At 49.7% G+C, this 20,682-nt stretch overlaps 2 protein-coding genes across 2 annotated transcripts in view; both read left to right on the top strand.

Annotated features, from left to right (window-relative positions):
- The window catches only part of LOC135822281 (putative methyltransferase C9orf114 homolog), a 16,707-nt gene extending 9,930 nt beyond the window's left edge, over positions 1-6,777 (top strand). Inside the window, exons 9-14 of the mRNA XM_065335013.1 lie at positions 1-25; positions 801-928; positions 1,723-1,799; positions 4,305-4,452; positions 5,372-5,423; positions 6,576-6,777. The exon at positions 1-25 is cut by the window's left edge and continues 54 nt beyond it. Coding sequence (XP_065191085.1) covers positions 1-25; positions 801-928; positions 1,723-1,799; positions 4,305-4,452; positions 5,372-5,423; positions 6,576-6,595 — 450 coding nt within the window. The 3' untranslated portion in view covers positions 6,596-6,777. The remainder of the gene's footprint in view (positions 26-800; positions 929-1,722; positions 1,800-4,304; positions 4,453-5,371; positions 5,424-6,575) is intronic.
- Positions 6,778-8,655: 1,878 nt separating this feature from the next.
- On the top strand, positions 8,656-16,443 carry LOC135822280 (rhomboid-related protein 4-like). Its single transcript, XM_065335012.1, has 3 exons — positions 8,656-9,736; positions 10,784-11,356; positions 15,430-16,443. The coding sequence occupies exons 1-3, from the start codon at positions 9,049-9,051 to the stop codon at positions 15,642-15,644; spliced, it is 1,476 nt and encodes a 491-aa protein (XP_065191084.1). The 5' UTR covers positions 8,656-9,048; the 3' UTR covers positions 15,645-16,443.
- Positions 16,444-20,682: the final 4,239 nt, after the last annotated feature.

The following is a 20,682-nucleotide window of genomic DNA, read 5'->3' as shown; positions in this document are numbered from 1 at the left end:
AATCCTATCCCGAAGGCGGATGCAGGTACGGATGAAACGTGTGAACCTTGCCTGGCGCAATCGCCGTAGTAGGTTTGTTAAAAGTCGGACTTGTAAGTGGACTTTTTCCTTACATAAGCCATGTTCTTACTACTTCAGTAGTACTCCCCTCAGGGGCAAAGTGGTAAGAGTGGCGGTGGAGCCCTGGCACTCAGCCAAGCACAAAGATCTTGGTATCACTGCACACAGGGTGCAGAGGAAAAAAAGAGCCCTCGCATGCTTGGCGGTGTGTGTATTGGTCACAGCGCTAGCGCACCCTTACAAACACACCTACTTGTAGGAAGCGGCAACTACCGGTATGCTCTGACCTTCTCCTTTGGATGAAACTAGGTGAAGCGACGAACAACTGGGTACTCACTACTATGAATGACGGCAGCATGGGTGCAAATAGCTAGGTTTACTCCCCCCCCCCCCCCCCCCCCCACACACACACCCATACGCATACACACATACACCCATACAGTAAAGCTCCCCTAATCCAGGCAGGTTGGAACCAAGCACTGCCAGTAACTCAGAACATGCATACTAGTACTATGTGCAAGTAAACATTTCTTTTACGCCAATCAATAGTTTTGGGGGCCGTTTTTCGTTGAAAACCCATTTTTTCTGTAGATGGGTCAGACTCAGAAAGGTCTCTCCGTATGTCCGTCCGTCTGTCTCTCCGCCTGTCTGTATGTCTGTCTGTATGTTTCTCTCTCCGTCTGTCTGTATGTCGGTCTGACTGTCCATTCTTTTTATGCTCTGTTCTGACTGTTGTTCAGAATCTAAAATTGCTGTTGGGACGGTAGTTTCTCCAGCGGAACCGAGAACTGCCAGAGGTCTGTACTGGGGTTACAGTGTTCGCTTTGCTGAGAGGTTGAGTGCCGTCTTCACCGACTCTCCTTTCCAGGTCAGTAGTCACTGCATGTCTGTACATGTATGTATGTGTGTGGTGTGTGTACATGACATAACGTTACAAGTACACACATGTACACACACATGCACAGATGTCATGTACACACACACACACACACACACACACACACACACACACACACACACACACACCATTGCACCATTGGACGCCCATCGCCGGAGGCGATGATAGCGATGCTACAGCAGAAACCATAGCAGCTTGTGCTGGGATTGCACCATTCAACAGCTTGCAAGGCTGAAGAATTGACCACCACTATTCAGCCTGGTCTACACCACACAGCTATGAAGTGGCTTTTTCTGGCCAGTGAATCCCTACCTTTTGGTCTTTTTTTAATTATTTTTTGTATTTTTTCCCCGCACACACATCACACCACATACTCCGGCATGCACTGGCTGTTGGTAACCACCCAGGAGAATGAAAGAGAAGTCAGGAAGAGTCTGAGAAAGAGAAGAAAGACGTGTGTGACCATAATCGTCACACACACACACACACACACACACACACACACACAGACACACACACACACACATGTATGTGTGTGTGTGTGTCTGTGTGTGTGCATGTCTGTGTGTGTGTGCTTTACGGTCATTATTCTCAGAGAATATCAGCTGGTATTATATGCATGCAGTGCACTTGAAGATTTACATGCTTCTCTTGATATGGGCATACACGGTGGTGGTCGTGTATGCACGTGTGTGTGTGTGTGTGTACGTGTGTGCGTGTGTGTGTGTGTGCGTGTGTACGTGTATGTGTGTTTATGTCGTCAGGGTGGCTATGACCTGACCATTGGGACGTCGGAGCGTGGCGAGTCGATTGACAAAGTCGGCAAACTTCCCACCTTCAAGTAAGGACAGCAAATGATCAGGTTCTACAGCACTGTCGAGTTCCGAAGAACTGGTGGATCAGTCCCCTAGCCTAGGCTGTATCAGTCCCCTAGCCTAGGCTGTATCAGTCCCCTAGCCTAGGCTGTATCAGTCCCCTAGCCTAGGCTGTATCAGTCCCCTAGCCTAGGCTGTATCAGTCCCCTAGCCTAGGCTGTATCAGTCCCCTAGCCTAGGCTGTATCAGTCCCCTAGCCTAGGCTGTATCAGTCCCCTAGCCTAGGCTGTATCAGTCCCCTAGCCTAGGCTGTATCAGTCCCCTAGCCTAGGCTGTATCAGTCCCCTAGCCTAGGCTGTATCAGTCCCCTAGCCTAGGCTGTATCAGTCCCCTAGCCTAGGCTGTATCAGTCCCCTAGCCTAGGCTGTATCAGTCCCCTAGCCTAGGCTGTATCAGTCCCCTAGCCTAGGCTGTATCAGTCCCCTAGCCTAGGCTGTATCAGTCCCCTAGCCTAGGCTGTATCAGTCCCCTAGCCTAGGCTGTATCAGTCCCCTAGCCTAGGCTGTATCAGTCCCCTAGCCTAGGCTGTATCAGTCCCCTAGCCTAGGCTGTATCAGTCCCCTAGCCTAGGCTGTATCAGTCCCCTAGCCTAGGCTGTATCAGTCCCCTAGCCTAGGCTGTATCAGTCCCCTAGCCTAGGCTGTATCAGTCCCCTAGCCTAGGCTGTATCAGTCCCCTAGCCTAGGCTGTATCAGTCCCCTAGCCTAGGCTGTATCAGTCCCCTAGCCTAGGCTGTATCAGTCCCCTAGCCTAGGCTGTATCAGTCCCCTAGCCTAGGCTGTATCAGTCCCCTAGCCTAGGCTGTTCTTCCATGTACATGTACATGTACTATGGTCTATGCACAGTTGAGTCACCGTGTATGCCTGAGTATGCTGTGCTTGGTGAAATTCTTGCCTGTTCGTTTTTCGGCAGCCGACAGTGCTGTATCCAATGAACCATGTTACGGTGTATGTAGAACCAGCAGCTGGCAATACAGTTGGAAGTCACAGTTAGCATACATGTCTGGTGAAGAGAAAGCAGCACACACCTGTGCGTGTGGGACGCGTACAGGTTGTGGGCTCATGTAGCTGCAGCTGTGAATCAGTCAGTGAGCAGTGTGAGATGATGACCTGTGCAGCTCAACTCAGCGGTTATGTGTGGTGGAGACCAAACCTTAATCATGTAGCACAGGGCTGCCGGAAGCAGTTTTTGATTTCATATCCCCAGTTGCAATGTCTTTTCTTGCACTATAGCAGGGTGTTCCTGTCACAGCACACAGTCTGTGTGTGATACTACCAGTACTCTGGCCAGAGAAAATGGATGCGGCTTTTCCAGCTCCGTTGCTCTGGCCATACAATAGCCCTTTCCTACTTAGTGTATGCTAGTGGGTATACATAACCTCCCTCAGCAGTAAACACACGTTGGTGGCCAGCAAGTTGGTCCGCTCATGGCCTAGGTACCTACCCAACAGTCGACTCCTGATAATTCTAGCGAACACCGTTGCGCAGGAGAATTACAGTCAACTTTCCGTATAACGACACTCGGCCGGGCATCAGAAAAGTGTCCCCATTCGCGAAGTGTCGTTATACTCGAAGTCTCATTATATGTATACAGGTAGAATGGACTTTGCTCTGGGCATGGAAATGCTGTCATTATTCGCGAATTGTCGTTATATCCGCAGTGGTTATGAGCAAAGTTGACTGTAGTTCTCTATAGCCAAAGTTTGTTATAAGAGAAATGAACTTACACTGTGGGTTCAAACTGGGACATGGACAGCGGTTCGCTGTATCACGAAGTTTGCTTTACATGCAATGAACTGTGGCCGACACCCACGGTGAACTGGTACTCACTTGCTTGGTGTGAGGGTAACAAGGATGTTTATGGGGTTACAGGGCCTTTACACACCCGCTTGTTGAGAGACGTATCCCCTCCCCCCTGACTCGCTTGTGAGGTCTGCATTCGACACTAAGGATATATGGGTGAAGTGGTGGCCCGCCGATGTGAATGTATTTGCTTGATGTGTTCCTAAACACGTCAGGTGATGCGGCCGCCAATCCGGCTAACTTTACTCTTTTTTTTCTTTCTACAGTGAAACCTCGTTAGGAAGAACACGGATAAGACAAAATGTTTGCCTAAGAAGAACTAGTATTCGTAACTGTATTGGATAAAACCCTGTGTATTCACTGGGTAAAACATATGGATAAGAAGAACTCCCGTTCTTGCGAAGAAATATCATCGGTCCCTTGATGTTCGTCCTAAAGAGGTTTGACTGTAGTTTGATAAGCATTATCTTCAATTGAAAGTAGCTGGATTGTACCGTGTGTGCGTGTGTGCGTGTGTGCGTGTGCGACCATGTGTGTGTGTGTGTGTGTATGTGTGTGTGTGTGCATGTGTGTGTGTTTGTGTGCGTGCATGTGTGTACATGAGTGTGCGTGTGTATGTGTGTATATAATTCTGTGCATCTGTTGTACCCCCATCCTGAATTTCCACAGGCATGTGTTGATAGTGTTTGGTGGTGTTCGAGGCCTGGAGTATAGCTTGGAAGCTGATGAGATGCTGGTAGTGGATGATGTCAGTAAACTGTTCGATCTCTACTTCAACACCTGTCCTGAGCAGGGCAGCATGACTATCCGAACAGAGGTAATGGTTCTGTTGACGTACTTCATGTATATGTACACACACACACACACACACACACACACACATTCTCTTTCTCTCTCTCTCTCTCTCTCTCTCTCTCTCTCTCTCTCTCTCTCTCTCTCTCTCTCTCTCTCTCTCTCTCTCTCTCTCTCTCTCTCTCTCTCTCTCTCTCTCTCTCCCAAATCCCACCTCACCATGCACCTCATGCAATCATGGCAAATGGCTGATCGCAGAAGTTGAGTTTGGCTCAACTTTTGGGATGCGATGCAATGTGCTATTTGGACCTTTGCAGCAAAGATTGTACGCTAGGTTCATTATTTGCTGGCAGATTTGTACTCGCACACGCTGTACCAGAGGCACATCAGTCAGGTTACACCGCATTGCTAGTTTCTTCTGTGAATGGTATTTTGCTGGTTAGTGGTTAGCATCGCACTTCGGCATCGCAGATCGTGCCGCATCGTACACCGCAGAAACGCTTCTGTGAATTCCGCTTCATTGTTGTCTCGCACAGTGGGCTTCTTGTATTTTCTCCGACTAGGATGAGTGCAGGGCGGTCGGACACGCTACGGTCACTACGGTATTGACCGTACCACGTTTTGCCCCAGGTACCCCATGAATCAATAAAAAGCGCTGATTTGGACTCTAAATTTCCAAAACAATTCACCGGAGCCACCGCTCCCAACAAGTAAGCTGTACCTCAGATGGCTGATCGTACCAACCTAAATTACCCTCCTACGCCCCTGGAGTGTAAACTGTTTTGCTAGCCTGCAATCACCCATGCTGTCAGGCGATAACGGTGCTTGAAAGTTGCGGCTCTTCGCACTGCCGTTGCATTGACCCTGTTTTGTTTTGTGTGTTAATGTGAGTTCCAATGTGACTTGCTGGGTGTTGTTGTGATTCGTTGTGTGCGGACTCGTAGGAAGCAATTCCGATCAGCTTGCAAGCTCTGCGACCGAAGCTCAATGCCAGTGGTGAGTGATCTCCAGTCTTGCCATGCGTTCTGATTTTCTGCTAATGGTTCTTGGGGAAATTTCTCTCTGAAGACGAAGAAATGGGAAGATTCAAAGACTAGTGTGTGCATTGTTGTACAGTCAGACCTCCCTTAGCCGCACACATCCGTTTCCAAAAAAATATCCTGATTGCCGAGGGAATCGGATAACCAAACACCGGTTATGTTGGATGCAACACGTATGCTGTAAATCTGTAACCAGCTATTTTCTTCCGGATGGTGAGGGATCCGGATAAAAGAGGACCGGATAAGCGAGGTCTGACTGTATTTCGATGTTGGTCTCGAGTGTAAAACACCAAACAGGCCACAGCCTTGAGGGACATGAGCATGTATATCTACTAGTATATGTTTTTTTGTCGTATCTTGGAAAAGGAAAACACATGTATTTTGTAGCCGTCCGCATACGTAGATCCATTAACACAAAAATCTCCAAGTTTCAACCACCTCCGACGTTCGGAGTGGTTGGAGAGCTTCGGAGAATCTCCTAAAAATCGACAGGATAGGCACACCTATGGTACTGCGAGAAGTTCTAGTACACTGTAATTTCACAAATTTTCGGTACTTTCGGTGCGTCTGTTTCGTACCTAAAATTTCAATAACCGAACAAACACTGAAGGCGGATTCACAATACAACTTTTGCCACGCGACATTCGACACCTGCGAAGAGCTGCGGCAGCGACACGCGGTTCGCAATCTTTTTGGTGTTTGCGACATCCTTATGCACTAGTAGTACTATGCACTTGCACTGCACGTGCACCCAGGGTAGAAACTGCACTCCATGTGTGTACACCGTGTGCCGCATGTCACAAAAGTGAAACTTTCTTCAACTTTCTGCGACAGGTGCCTTGCGACTGTACACGACAGTCTGCGACAGGCATTTTCTTGTCGCAACTGTCGCAAATTGCGTGTCGCGCCGCAAAAGTTGTATTGTGCATAATCCAATAGGGGACTCCCTCTCTGTACCTAAATGTTCTGTCCACCTAACCTGGCTTTTTGCCCTCATACCTAAAATTGTCACCACCTAAATATTTTGAAATTTCGAGTACCGGTACACTATACATTGTATCTGTTTGTTTCTTACTTCTGTTTATCATGCTGTCGTTGTGTACTACAGGCTACCGCCCCTCAAGCTAACCAATCTCAAACACTGCTGTGAAGTGCACGTGTCATCTCTCTGCTGCTACTTGAGCTGCCGGAGATTTCGCCGTTGCTATAGGCAACCATGGTGCTCCAGCCCGTGTTGCTCCGACAGTGGTGGGTGTGCGTCACCATGGCTATGATCAACCGGAGCGTCGCCGGGTGCCAACTGTAACTCCTAGCTGGTAGGAGTGTGCTGAATCGTGTGCTGTACTGTGACCAAGTGCATGCAGCGGTCGTGGCTATAGGATGCAAACTGTGCCAGTTGTGTGGTCTGTAGTCATGACGATGACCTAGCTGTGTTCTATTTGCGGGACGAATACCGAACATGATTGTCTCTAGAGAGTTTGCCACCTTGCCTCAGTCACTGCCACCGCTCCGTGTGGGGTTGTCCCACCAAGTCGCAGTATGCTCCTATGTTGTTGGAGTGCTCATCACTGTATGTGACCACTCGCCACTCGTACTATAGTCAACTTGGGTCTTGCTTACCTTACATACGAGTACGTGCTGACTCACTCCTGCACTGCAGTCATAGTGTCACCGCAGTCTCATGCGCTGACGTGTAGCCTGCGTGTACTCAGCTATCTGCTGCTTCCACTGCTGCTGCTGTTCCCGCGCCTGCTGTGTCTGCTGTGTATTTCCCTTGCAGCCATGGCAAGTGTGTGCCGGCTGCAGCAGGGCTTTCGCTGCTAACTTTATTCATGAGTCTACGCGTGGCTCTCGCGTGAGCAGATAGAGTTTGGCAGATCTCTTGCCTATAATTTTGCGTATGTAACAGGACAGATGAACAATTCAGTATTGGTGATTGGATATTGGAGATGTAACAAATAAAGAAAAGAGACATAATTATAAAGCTCGCACATCTGCTTTTCCTCCGGCCGGCTATAAAGCCGTTTTTGAGAAACACGGTCAGTCACGGTTGTTGTTGCCGTTGTTGTTTTATATTCTCGGAATTCGAGAAGAGAGAGATACTTGTATTCGAGACAAAGACTGATTAGTTTTACTGCTAGTACTACACACTGTACATTCACTACAACCCAGGGCTGGGGAGTGGGGTGGTCGCTGCAGGAGCATTTTACATACAAACATAGTGCAATAGAGGTAGGGAGTTCAGTTCCGGTCACTGAAAAGCGAAAAGTGCAGTCACAGCTCGCCTGTACAAAGTGAATGGGCGCCTCGTGGCTGCAGTTCGAGATGCAGTTCGCGGCCCGAGTATCTTCTCCCGCGGCCTTTTCGGCCTTGTCGATGCTATTTTTAGGTAGCTGAGGTCATTACCTTTCCAATGGTGCCACACATGCCATGCTTCCAAAAATAATGCCTCCGCGCTTGGCGCGGGTGCACTTCGAAGTACTAATTTCGACCAGATCCGTACTCGGCTTCGCGAGGAACACCCGATTTTCGTGTTCAGCGGCCTCGAATTAGCCTAAACCAAGAGGATTCTACAACATTGAGGCTCGCGCTTTATCGCCGTAGAAGGAAAATGATCACAGAAACCAGCCCACGGCGATTTCCTGGTGGTAGACGAAAAAATCGAGTGAACTGCGCGCACACTGGTAGAAGCAGTGACGGTGAAAACGTGTGACTTGTGCAAGTCGGCGCGCACGGCATGCGTGCACACTGCATGCATGCACACATCCTGTATCGCCATGTATGCACCAGATAGTGCAGTGCTGGACGGAAACCACACGGCTCCCATACATACTTGCATTTACTTCTGTGACTACTTTCTCCCCCGTTTTCCGATCTTCAATCGACTATAACTCTAGATTGCCTTGGAATTTTGGGTTCAATTTTTCACAGGTTGTTTCTCGATTCTTCCCGGTTTAGAAAAACTAGCGTTTTATGCAAAACTCGCCAATTTGATTTTTCAATTGAAGTCCCTAATAGAGGAGCAGAGCAGCTGAGACTGAGAGCTGTTGCACACGGTACATGACGATTGTACAGGCTCGACCTGCGAATAGCACTGTTATGGCAGGACATGTCGACAGAGGATGACGTACTAGTAATTGGCAGGACAAAAAATTCAAAAAAAGTAATGACGTTATCACGGACTTCTGACGTGACATGACGTAGCGTTGATTGAAAATTCAAAAGCGAAGAAAGTTCAAGAAGCAAAAATGAGAGAGAAAGAGAGAGAAACAGTATGGAAAGCAAGAATAGGAGTAGTATTCAGTATTTCTTAGCACGAGTGAGTAGAGTGTAGTCACTAGCACTATCGCCAATGGCAATGTAGTGTTGGCCAGCACTAGATCTAGAAAGGTGTTCAGTATTTCTTCAACCACTGCCATCAGATTGTATACTAGCATTTGTGGAAAGAAAAAAGGCGTTCGTCGTCGACAATGGATGTTTGAAAGTAGGCGACAGGCAGGCCTGCTTGTATCAAACCTACGCCCGTGTTCTTTCCGAAGTACTGTCTTCACAGCTGTTTCTGAATCGAATCAATCTACAAGATGTTTCAGAGGCGTCGCGGTGGACGTGGCGGGCTTGGTCTGCTGCTCCTACTAGGTCAAATTGTTCAGATGGGTGGCTTTTCAGGAGTGCCCGCTGCCACTCTGGGCCTGGTTGGCGTGAACGCGTACGTGTTTCTTCGCCCGTTTTCGCTGCCCTGGCACGTCACGCAGGCGAATGTGAATGTGTACGACGTGTGGTACATGCACGACTGGAAGCGGCTGTTCCTCGCACCCTTCTTTCACGGTGACGAATGGCATCTCTATTACAATATGGCGTCGTTCCTGTGGAAAGGCAAGACACTGGAGCCGGCGCTGGGCACGCCGGCCTTTCTCCTTCTGAACGCCGTGTTTGTAGGTTTGACCAGCAGTGTATACGTTGCTCTCAAGTACGCGTGGTCGTTAATGCAGCCGCATCAAGCGTTTCAAATCCTGCACCAAGGCGCGGTCGGCTACTCGGGTGTGATCTTTGCACTGAAGGTGCTGACCACGCGCCGCATGCCGTCCACGTCGCGCATCGCCGTGTTTGGATTCCTCTCCGTGCCTGCTCGCCTTGCCGTCTGGGTGGAGTTGTTTGTCATATCTCTCATCATGCCGAATGCGTCTTTCTTAGGTCACCTGGCCGGTATTCTAGTTGGTCTTGCCTACGTCAAGCTTGACGGAGACAACCTGCTGCGCAAGATCATGAATGGTAAGCGCATAGGAGGGCTTTGCAGTTTGCACATCCCGAAATTAATTCTGTCCACTCCCAGGCCCGACTGAACCAGTCGGTTGGGTCAGGCCATGTCCGGACAAATTAAAAAAAGTATTGTTTTTGCCTTTTTGGGCCACCAACGAGTGTTTACTGCTGAGGAGGGCATGTTGACCCGCCATGTCATGTACAAGATGCAGGGCTGCCGGAACCGGTCCGGTTGATCCGGCTGTCACCGCACTAACTCTGGCTCAGGTCCCCCCTTTAGATTTGTCTAAAACCGGGGAGAAAAATTCTAAGTTTTACTTGGGCATTCCCAACAGACCCTAAAATCTTCTTATAATGTGCCCAAGGCATGCAGTGACTTCTTGGTGAAGGTAATTGGGGGGGGGGGGGGGGGGGATACTCAGTAGTATGATGGGATTCAGGGGGGGGGGGGGGGGGGGTGCATTGAAGCGGTCAGCATCAGGGAATGCAGTAGAGCGGCATCAAAGTGTGATACACTGTACGTAAGGATCGCAAGCATCACATCAACTCTTGTTGTGCCATGCAAGCAGAACTGGTCATGTGGCCGAAATGTAGTAGATGGTAGGGGTGAAACGGTTCGGGTAAGGAACCGGTTTTGGAACCGCCAGCTGAAAAGAATCGGGTACCCGTTCCGTCAAATTTCGAACCGAAACTCGAAAAATCTCGTTCTTGTACAAATACATGTACACGTCAAGTCTACTCAAGATTTTAAATGCCTTACCTTACGATCCCCACTCTTCCAAAGAGTTCTCTGGTCATTATCTTCTTCGCACTTGGACTCTCGATCTTGTTCGTGAAAATGTTTTTTCTAAAAAATAATTGTCGCGAACGCATTTTGTCGGTCTGGAGAAAAGAGTGCATGGAACCGATACCCGAACCGTGGGAAACAATGCTGGCATTCGGGTACCCGAACATGAAAAACATGGAACCGTTTCACCCCTAGTAGATGGTCTTGTTACTGGATATTCTCCCAAGTCCCAAGATCGCAAAGCCAGTGTCCTTTGCTTGTGTCCCATACAGCTGTGCTAGGCAGGGGGCAAGGCCTGCGATGGCAGCAACGCCGACCTGGAAATGGTGGAGGCCGCAGTCGTACAGAGCCAGACTCTGACGATGAGCGTTACACGGCCGAATACAGTGCAGCGCTGGCAGCAAGCCTGTCTCCCGCAGACCGCGAGGTGCAGACGCGAGCACGCACGGCCGCCCTGTCACGCTACGAGCAGCAGAACAGAATAGGCTTGCCGCCGCTCAGTACGAGTACCCGTCACCGTGGGACGCGATCGTCGGCACATGACAATGCCCCGGCCGTCACTACCACTGCACCTCCCGACGCAGGCTACTCTACCGGCAGTGTTAATGATGGCGGCAACAGCCCACGTCGGCCAGCAGCCTACGCACGCTCCCACTCCGGCTTTGACCAGGACGACATGGATCTGGCCATGGCTAGCAGCCTGTCGGAAGCCGAGCACACACCGTCTACGTCAACCCAGTCCTCCGTCAATGCGGAGTGTGACCCGCTGGTACAAGAAGCTATCTTACAGAGTCTGGATGGGAACAGATCTAATGCAAGATCTGGTGACGTGCCGAACTCTATAGGTAAGTTGAGACATGCGACTGTGCTCCGGGTTTCCTGTACTCTTTAATTATTTTTATTCCCGTAGCTATGCAGAAGACGTTACTTCAGTAACGTCTGGCGCTAGCCAGGGTCCACACAGCTTTAATTTGGCATTTGTTTGTTTGTGTGTTTGTTTGTGTCACGCCTGGCGCGATCCGTATCTGACGGCAAAAAAGCATAGGATGTTATAAATTTTTCAATTCTCCTATTTTTTTCAGGCATATCCTGGGATTCGAACCCGCACTATCGCCCTACATGCATTCCCCCATACACTTCGCATTCATACCCATTCTTCCAAGTTGCTTCACGTTATTATCTTGCGTTTAAAAGGAGGATGTTATAAATTTTTCAATTCTCCTATTTTTTTTCAGGCATATCCTGGGATTCGAACCCGCACTATCGCCCTACATGCATTCCCCCATACACTTCGCATTCATACCCATTCTTCCAAGTTGCTTCACGTTATTATCTTGCGTTTGAAAGCCCTATTTGAATATTGCGGGCAGCTGTATGTGGCCAGCTGTGTTTGATGGTACGGTACGGTACGGGAGACGGTGTCGTATTACCCTCGATCGTACCTGCCCCGTACCTATCCCCTACCGTACCGTGCCATCAAAGACGGCTGGCCACAATGCATATTCAAATAGGGCTTTCAAATGCAAGATCACAATGTGAAACAACTTGGAAGAATGGATATGAATGCGAAGTGTATGGGGGAATGCATGTAGGGCGATAGTGCGGGTTCGAATCCCAGGATATGCATGAAAAAAAATAGGAGAATTGAAAAATTTATAACATCCTATGCTTTTTTGCCGTCAGATACGGATAGCGCCAGGCGTGACACAAACAAACACACAAACAAACAAATGTATGCGAAGTGTATCGGGGGATGCATGCAGGGCGCGCGATAGTGCGGGTTCGAATCCCAGGTTATGTCTTAAAAAAAAGGATTTTTTTAAAGAATTTATAACATCCCTATGCTTTTTTTTTTGTCTAGGTCATTAAGGCAAAAAAAGCATAGCGTAGGGCCCTGAGCTTCCAAGCTCTCTCGTTCCCGTAGCTATGCAGAAGACGTTACTTCAGTAACGTCTGGCGCTAGCCAGGGTCCACACAGCTTTAATTTGGTGTTTGTTTGTTTGTGTGTTTGTGTCATGCCTGGAGCTATCCCGTATCTGTCCCGTATCTGTGACTACAAAGGCTCTACAGGATTGTACATAACAGCTGTCCACAATATTTGCTGGCTTCCGTATCTGTCCCGTACCGTACCAATATTCGTCGTATTATGTATACGACTCCCTGATGTAGACGGAGATTTGGAAAGAAATAGGGAGATGAGGAGGAAATTAAATTAGAATAGACGCCGAATAGGTGATAGGATGCGTCAGCAAAAACATACTTTGGAAGAGAGATCCCGTCGTCTCCAAAATAAGCGTGAACGGGTGATTCAGCGCCGGTCACAGGAAACGTCGGAAGAGGGATCCCGTCGACTCCAGAACGCCCGTGATCGGCAGAGTCAGCGCCGGTCACAGGAAACGTCAGGACAGACATCCCGTCGACTCCAGATCGCCCGTGATCGGCAGAGTCAGCGCCGGTCACAGGAAACGTCAGGACAGACATCCCGTCGAGTCCAGATCGCCCGTGATCGGCAGAGTCAGCGCCGGTCGCAGGAAACGTCAGGACAGACATCCCGTCGACTCCGGAATGCCCGTAATCGGCAGAGTCAGCGCCGGTCACAGGAAACGTCAGGACAGACATCCCGTCGAGTCGCCCGTGATCGGAAGAGTCAGCACCAGTCCCAGGAAACGTCGGACGACACAAATGCAAGAAATGAGCATAGGAGGGGCTTAATATGTGGGCTTTTAAAATCGTGCTGATTCGCGTCATGCTACTGCAGCTGCGCACATGGAAATTGTGCGGTCTATGGTACAGGAAAAAATCATGCAATGGTGTCCTCTTTGACGTGTGAAGAGCGCCAGCAGTATAGCCACCTATATAGCCACCTATACAATGATGTGGCCAATCAACAGAAAAAAAACATTTCCATCAGTTCTAATAACGTACGATGAGCTAGGCAAAAAAGCATAAAAGCATAGCGTAGGGCCCTGAGCTTCCAAGCTCTCTCGTTCCCGTAGCTATGCAGAAGACGTTACTTCAGTAACGTCTGGCGCTAGCCAGGGTCCACACAGCTTTAATTTGGTGTTTGTTTGTGTCACGCCTGGCGCTATCCCGTATCTGTCCCGTACCGTACCGTACCATCAAAGACAGCTGGCCACAAACAGCTGGTCACAATATTCAAATAGGGCTTCCAAATGCAAGATCATAACGTGAAGCAACTTGGAAGAATGAGTATGAATGCGAAGTGTATCGGGGAATCATCCGAATGCATGTAGGGCGATGGTGCGGGTTCGAATCCCAGGTTATGCCTTGAAAAAAATTGGCGAAATGAAAATTTTATAACATCCCTATGCTTTTTTTGGCCTAGGTCATCAAGGTGGTAGACGGTGTCGTATTACCCTTGACCGTACCTGTCCCGTACCATACCGTACCATCAAAGACGGCTGGCTACAAACAGCTGGCCACAATATTCAAATAGGGCTTTCAAATGCAAGATCATAACGTGAAGCAACTTAGGCTATGATCGTTTGGTCGGATCCAGATCCAGATCCAAATCTCAGATCCGTCGGATCCTTCAGAATCAACCGAACACTTTTTTGCGGACCTTGGCTGTTGCCATGTTGACGAAGTAAAAAATGGCGCTGCCAAGTCAACCAAAAAAGGCAAAAGTCGTACTGATCGCGCGCGCGCACGCGTCGTACGAAAAGTCAACAAAAGTCCACTAGACGTACGACAATGAGTACAAAATGATTTTTACCCGCCATATACGCACAAAGGTCGCATTTGGATCCGATGGATCCAGTCAACCCTGCTCCCGGGGCAGGGTTGCTCGGATCCAAATCCGGAGGATCTGGATCCGGATTCGACCAATCGATCATTGCAGATCCAGTGGATCCGATGGATCTGGATCTGGATCCGACCGAACGATCACGGCCTTGGAAGAATTAGTATGTATGCGAAGTGTATCGGGGGATGCATGCAGGGCGATAGTGCGGGTTCGAATCCCAGGTTATGTCTTGAAAAATAGGCGAAATGAAAATGTTATAACATCCCTATGCTTTTTTTGCCTAGGTCATCAAGGCAAAAAAGCATAGCGTAGGGCCCTGAGCTTCCAAGCTCTCTCGTTTTGTACAAGTGCCCATAGGCTCCAATCTGGTAAGAATTGAGTACTGTAAGACCAGATATTTTAACGTCAATTAAAGTGAACGATCTCCGGATTTTTGTGGGTTAGCGAGGTGAAATTCTAACGAATTCTGTCTCAAAACCGTCAAATGACTGTACATGTACATATCGTTTTGCACATAACGACTTCAAATGTTGATGATTCTTTCAAATTCGTTAACTCGTTAGAATTAAATGTTCGTTAACTTTACTGGTCTTACAGTAGCTAAAGGGTAGTGAGACCTAGTGTACTCGGCCGACCTGTGGTCTCGGCTTCATAGTGAGCTCGATGCACTAGTACTCAGTTGCCGAGGCTAAGTGGTTAAGTAACAATTTCACTTCGAGTCACCAGTGCACCTAGTGTCTGCTTCTATCACCAGCAAGTGTAGGGTGTGCATTGTAGCTGTTTTGGCCGACCTATTCCGATGTACTCCATGTGGGGTCGACCAGGTGTGCATTGGGTGGTCGATTCACATGGCTTCGCCAGTTGTGTGGATAAAAATAGTAATCTGGCGCTAGCCTTGGCGTGTTTCATTCAGATAATATCCGCTATCGTTGCTATAAATGTGAGGGAAACAGTGGGTGTGCATCCAGTGCATTTGCAGATTTGCGTGCTTCTCTTGCAACGGGCATATGCATGGTACATCTGTGTATTTGTGCTAATTTGCGTATGCATGGTACATCTGTGTATTTGTGCTAATGTGCGTATGCATGGTACATCTGTGGATTTGTGCTAATGTATGTATGTATGTTCACTCTTGTCTCCCCTGCACTTTAGGCTTTGATGGTGTGCAGCATCATGCGTCCGAAGGCATCCGTCCGTCAGCACCCCTGGAGGAAGATTGCTCACTGCCTGAGGTTGTACCACAATCAGAGACACATGATGTTAGCTGGTCTACACCGGCTGATACACAACCACCTGGTAGCACCAGATTAGATAGAGACAACGACTCTTCCGTAAGAGAAGCCAGGTTGAGACGTTTTCAGCGTTAGCGGCTAGGTGTCTGTGGCGAGGCCAGTGTTCTCAGGAAAAGGGCAGAAGAGTGTGCAGGGCCGACGTAGGCCGTCTCTTTGCCTATCTCTCTCTCTCCCCCCCCCCCCCCCCCCCCCCCCCCTCTCTCTCTCTCTTTCTCCCTTTCTCCATCTGTTTATGGATAGGCATGTCTGTTGTTAGGAATTGGTTTGGAATATCTTTTGAGCACTTGAAGAATTGACTTGATGTTCTGTTGCCTATCAGGTCTCAGCCGAAACACACTGCAATTTTTTTAAAGATATGCTTTTTATTTACTTGCTGGAGTGGTGTGTCACTGGTTTTTTTATAGCTTTCTTGACTCTCTCTCTCTCTCTCTCTCTCTCTCTCTCTCTCTCTCTCTCTCTCTCTCTCTCTCTCTCTCATACACACACACATCCACACACACACACGCACGCGCACGCGCACCTTTTCAAGCTTTCATAATTATTATGCTCTTATTTTCAGTGTGCGCTGCTTTTTTCCCTGCTTTCTCTGTGTAGCAATGGTTGTTAGTGTTGTGTTGCTGGTGAACGAATTGTAGCCTCTACCTAAAATCCCACTAGTATTTTTGTCCTTGTGAATGTGTAGACCAGTCTTCTTTTTGTTCCCTCTCGTTGGTCCTATAGGTGGATCCTCGTCACATCTGTGTTGAAGTGGCTATGTGCTTGCTCTCCAACCAGGACTAGGACAAACTTGGTGGCATTTGAACACATACCCAGAATTAATGGCAACACGAAAAGTCGAAAATTTCCCTGTTGGCCTTGGTTGGGCTGCCACTTTTCTGTCGGAAGAAATCTGAAAGGAGTCCGTGGGTGTCCCCCGACCAGGGGCCAGTGAGTAGTCAGGAGGCAGTGCTACCTTTATAAGCCAAAGCAGTGGTAGGATTTTTTAAAGGGCCTGAAAAACAGATTAGGGCCCTTTTGTAAACAATCCCAGTAAGATTGTTTTTGGTCGGTTTGTCGAAAGGACAGGTACAATTTAAATCGGAGCGTTAAAGAAAAATCGGAACAAGCGGCAGGCTGTATTACATGTACTTTTAAAGCACTACAAAAAAGCACAACGACAAACCGATAAAAGTCAGTTTGTCGGAAGGATATGTACACATCAAGACTTCAAAGAGATATCCTCAAGTCCCCAAGGTGAGTCGAAGAGATATCCTCAAGTCCCCAAGGTGAGTCGAAGAGATATCCTCAAGTCCCCAAGGTGAGTCGAAGAGATATCCTCAAGTCCCCAAGGCGAGTCGAAGAGATATCCTCAAGTCCCCAAGGTGAGTCGAAGAATAGAGTCAAGGCCTACATCTACATGTATTATGATAATTAACGAGAGGAGATATTTCATGGCTGGCAAGAGTACAAAGGTTAACTAAAATGATTAGCGTGTACATGTGCATGCCTTCAAGCAAGAAGGGCAGAACTGGTCGTGAAAATCATTTACCAGACAACCATTCTTCAGTATAGAGAGATATAATAGTGATGTAGATACAATTGTCAACATCATCGGATTGATTCGGGGCTAAAGGCTATCTGTTACCGGGTTTGCGGGAAAGCAATGCCTGCTGGGAAGCTGACATGCCATCAATGATGTAAAGTGTGCGACAAGAGTAAAAAACGGGGATCATCCATTGCTCGTCGCCTGCATACTTGTCAAAGCTCAGTCTGAATGTTTAGCCAGACGATGGTCGACTGCGCTCTTGTCTCGACTGAGCCACTAGATCCAGGCATGCCTGTAGATTCGTACCGTCCAGCATTGGAGATGCATGCACTGCACCGGAGTCTTTGCCATCCACAATCGGGTTCATCCATGTCGATTGGCGGCTGTGCGTTTGTGGTATGCCACTGCCAGTCGGCAAGTAGATGTGAAATGCTACCATCACAAACTCTCCCAGGGTGAGCGGTTCTTTGTCCAAGCGCACATCGTCTACTTGAGAGGATGCAGATGTGGATGACGAGGATGTCAGTGTGCTGTGGCTGTGGTCCGTACTCTCACCCAGCACTTCCTCGTCAGCGAGTATATAATCTGGATTAGAATTGGTGATGTCATCCGTTACATCATCCTCTGCGGGGCTCTTGGTGTCCTGTGCGCTAGTAGAATTTCCACATGCACCACTAATGTCCTGAGCCTGGTCAGCGTCCGGCACTGTCCGGTTGCGTGCAATATCGGCTGATGCTGTCTCCCTTGTCACGGTAGCAGAGTTCAACTGTTCATCTCGCAGGGCCAGAACACATCGCACTGACTTGCGGATCTCCTTCCAGGACGGCTCCTTGCCACACATGTTGAACACACACTTCATTCGCCGCACCTGAACAACACTCTCGCCACTGTCCGCCAGCGAGACATTGAAGGCTTTCTCGAACGCTATGCGATCATTGAGGTACTGCATGAGCTCACGATACGTAAGGCTAGCGGCGGCAGTGCCTGTGGAGTCTTGAGCGTTAAACTCAGCACGGAGAAAGTCAAACAGGTTCTTGCATTGCCTAATGGATTTGGCCAGGCCCGGTATGCCAGGAGTGGCGGTCAGCAAATAGCATTTCTGCATGGCCCGTCTCTGAAGGAATCCCCTAGCAATCTTCTGCAGGTAGGTGGCGGCTGCCCGTTTCTCTTTGGCGGTGGGCAACTTCGGCTTGAAAATGGCTGCTATGTCGCTGTGCGCCTCCGCTTTGGTCAGGTTTTGCTTGAACTTGTTGTGAACGGCGATGTTGTGTAGCCGTTGCCTGCGCTCTTCTTCTGCCTTGTCACGTCGCTGTGCGTCACGCTCCCGATGCTGTTGCAGCTCCTCCTCCGTCCAGCTCTGCTGCTGAGTACGGATGCTGTGCGTGGCCAGTCGACCGGCCATGCGTTTCTTCTGCTGCAGGTACTTGCGCAGGTTGGTCTGCACCACGCGCGCCGCCCTCTCCTGCCTTGCTACCTCCTCCTGCGTGGCCGACTTGGTCATTCGTCGTCGTGGTGACGGAGATCGCCGAGGACCCGATGAAGATCGTGATGAAGACTCCGACGATATTGGCGCTGGGATGCTGCTGGTGCTGTGCGAGGCAAGGCGGCTGCCTGCCGAGAGCAGTGTGCGTTTCTCCTTGGGTCTCAACTCTCCGCCAGTGCCTGCTGTCATGCTCTGTGGGTGCCGAGCTGCGCCCTGCTTGCCAACCTTTCGTTGCAAAGACGATGCGTTGTCGCCAGTGGCACGTCCAGCTGCATTGCCTGCTGATGGCTTTCCGCCTTTGGGCAAGGAGCTGCAGCTTCGCGACTTGAGAGTGCCGCGTCGCAATGTCGGTTTTAGGCATGGCTGTGCTGTGTCCACCATGCTGCTCTGTCCAGTGTCCTTGTCATTATCTTTGCCTTCTTTGTTCACAATGGCCGGGGGCAACACCAAATCAACATTCAAAGAAGAAGATGGAATATCAATCGATGGGTTACTGATCATTACCCGTGGAATACCCGACACACTAGCGTCCACATCTACCTCACTCTGATGCATGGCCTCTGAGCTGGCGGCATCGCAACCCTCTGCTGTTGGCATGACATCCGTCTCGGCAACTACAGCGACAGGATGGACTTCGGACGTATCGCAGGCAAGCAGTGACCCTCGCGCCAGAGCGGCAGCCGAAGCAGGTGGTGCGCTCGGTCCTTCCTCGTTGTTTAGATAGGACAGAACGGCAGACTCGTGTGCATGCACGAATGACACTTGCTTGGAGACGACGTCACTCGACTGACCCGCGCTGAGGTCGACTTGACTGGTTGCCGGTGGTGATGGCACATTGTCACCAAGGCGATACACCAAAGCCTTACTCTCAGCCAGCTCAATGTATTTAGGTACCGTGTTACCGGTAGTGTCACTATCTCCAGTGATTATTCCAGGGTAGAGAATACGACATTGACTGGCAGACGCGGCCTGTGGCAACTGGTCTGTAGCTGACGTGTGTTCACGTGTCACGTTAGCATAGCCTCGACCCGTCCTGCCCTTCACCAGTTGGTTGACGGTCATGAGCGAGTTGATGTCTTCGACGCGCGGAGGAGGACGCGGCAGCCGTCGCTTGGATTTGCCGCTCTCAGCGTCGGGCTTGACGTGAGAAACTGATATGGTTGGATAAGCAAGGCGTGCCGTGGCACTGCCAGGGCGATTACGTTGGAGAAGGAGACGCTGCTGATAGGGCTTGCGCGTGACTGTGCTCCTGGCAGCCGTGCTGGCTGACTTTGGAGGGGAAACTGCGGAGGGCAGCTCCAATTTGACGGTGGTGAGCTCCGTGGAACTCAGCGTACTTAGTCCGAAAACAGGTGACTTGGTTCCGTTACGCTGAGCATTGCCTCTGCTTCCCGGACGGGACTGTGGTGATTTGCGACTTGCAGCAGGTGACAAAGACTTGGCTCGACCTGCATCAAGTGCCGAGCTGTTGGCGTCCTGCCTGCCAATACTCTGAGCCGTCACTGGCACATCCCATGCTGAGCTGTCCGACCGCTGTTCGCCAATACCGGCATCACGTCTCTCTGCGGCCCGCGCTGCCGAGGCTTTGCTTAGCTCGGAGTAAAAGCGTCGGCTAGAGCGATGGTTGCGCTCGTCGCGTGCCAGCATGTGCACGGCATCATCGACCAGCTCTAGGGCGCGACCGGCCGTCAGGACGTTTGTGTTGCGAAGACCCGAGTCGGGTAGCGTCGTCGGATGCAGAACATGACCACTGTACGTGTCGCCATGGTGATGGAGCAAGTCGTGCGGCTGCTGCTGCTGTTGCTGCTGCCAATGTGCGTCTTGTGCATAGCGGCTATAGCGCGCTGCTGCTCTGGCAACGCTAGCATCCAAGGCTATCGGCAGGTCGTCCGTCGACAGTCGTATGTTACTGTAGCTGTCCAGTATGATCTCATCATTGCCAGTGCCAGAAGCTGGCCTGGGTGTGTCGGATGTATGTGATTGCGATGCTGGATACTGGTGCGGTGATACACTTACTGATGGAGAATCATGACAATCTTCACCATTGCCATTGGTGTCTTCGTCGGCTGTTGTCGTGGAGGCAGCTATAGCATTGGCAGCCATAG

The sequence above is a fragment of the Sycon ciliatum genome, chromosome 8 (genome assembly GCF_964019385.1).
Source record: "Sycon ciliatum chromosome 8, ocSycCili1.1, whole genome shotgun sequence".
Lineage (NCBI taxonomy): Eukaryota > Metazoa > Porifera > Calcarea > Leucosolenida > Sycettidae > Sycon > Sycon ciliatum.
This window is presented reverse-complemented; position numbering and strand designations above follow the sequence as displayed.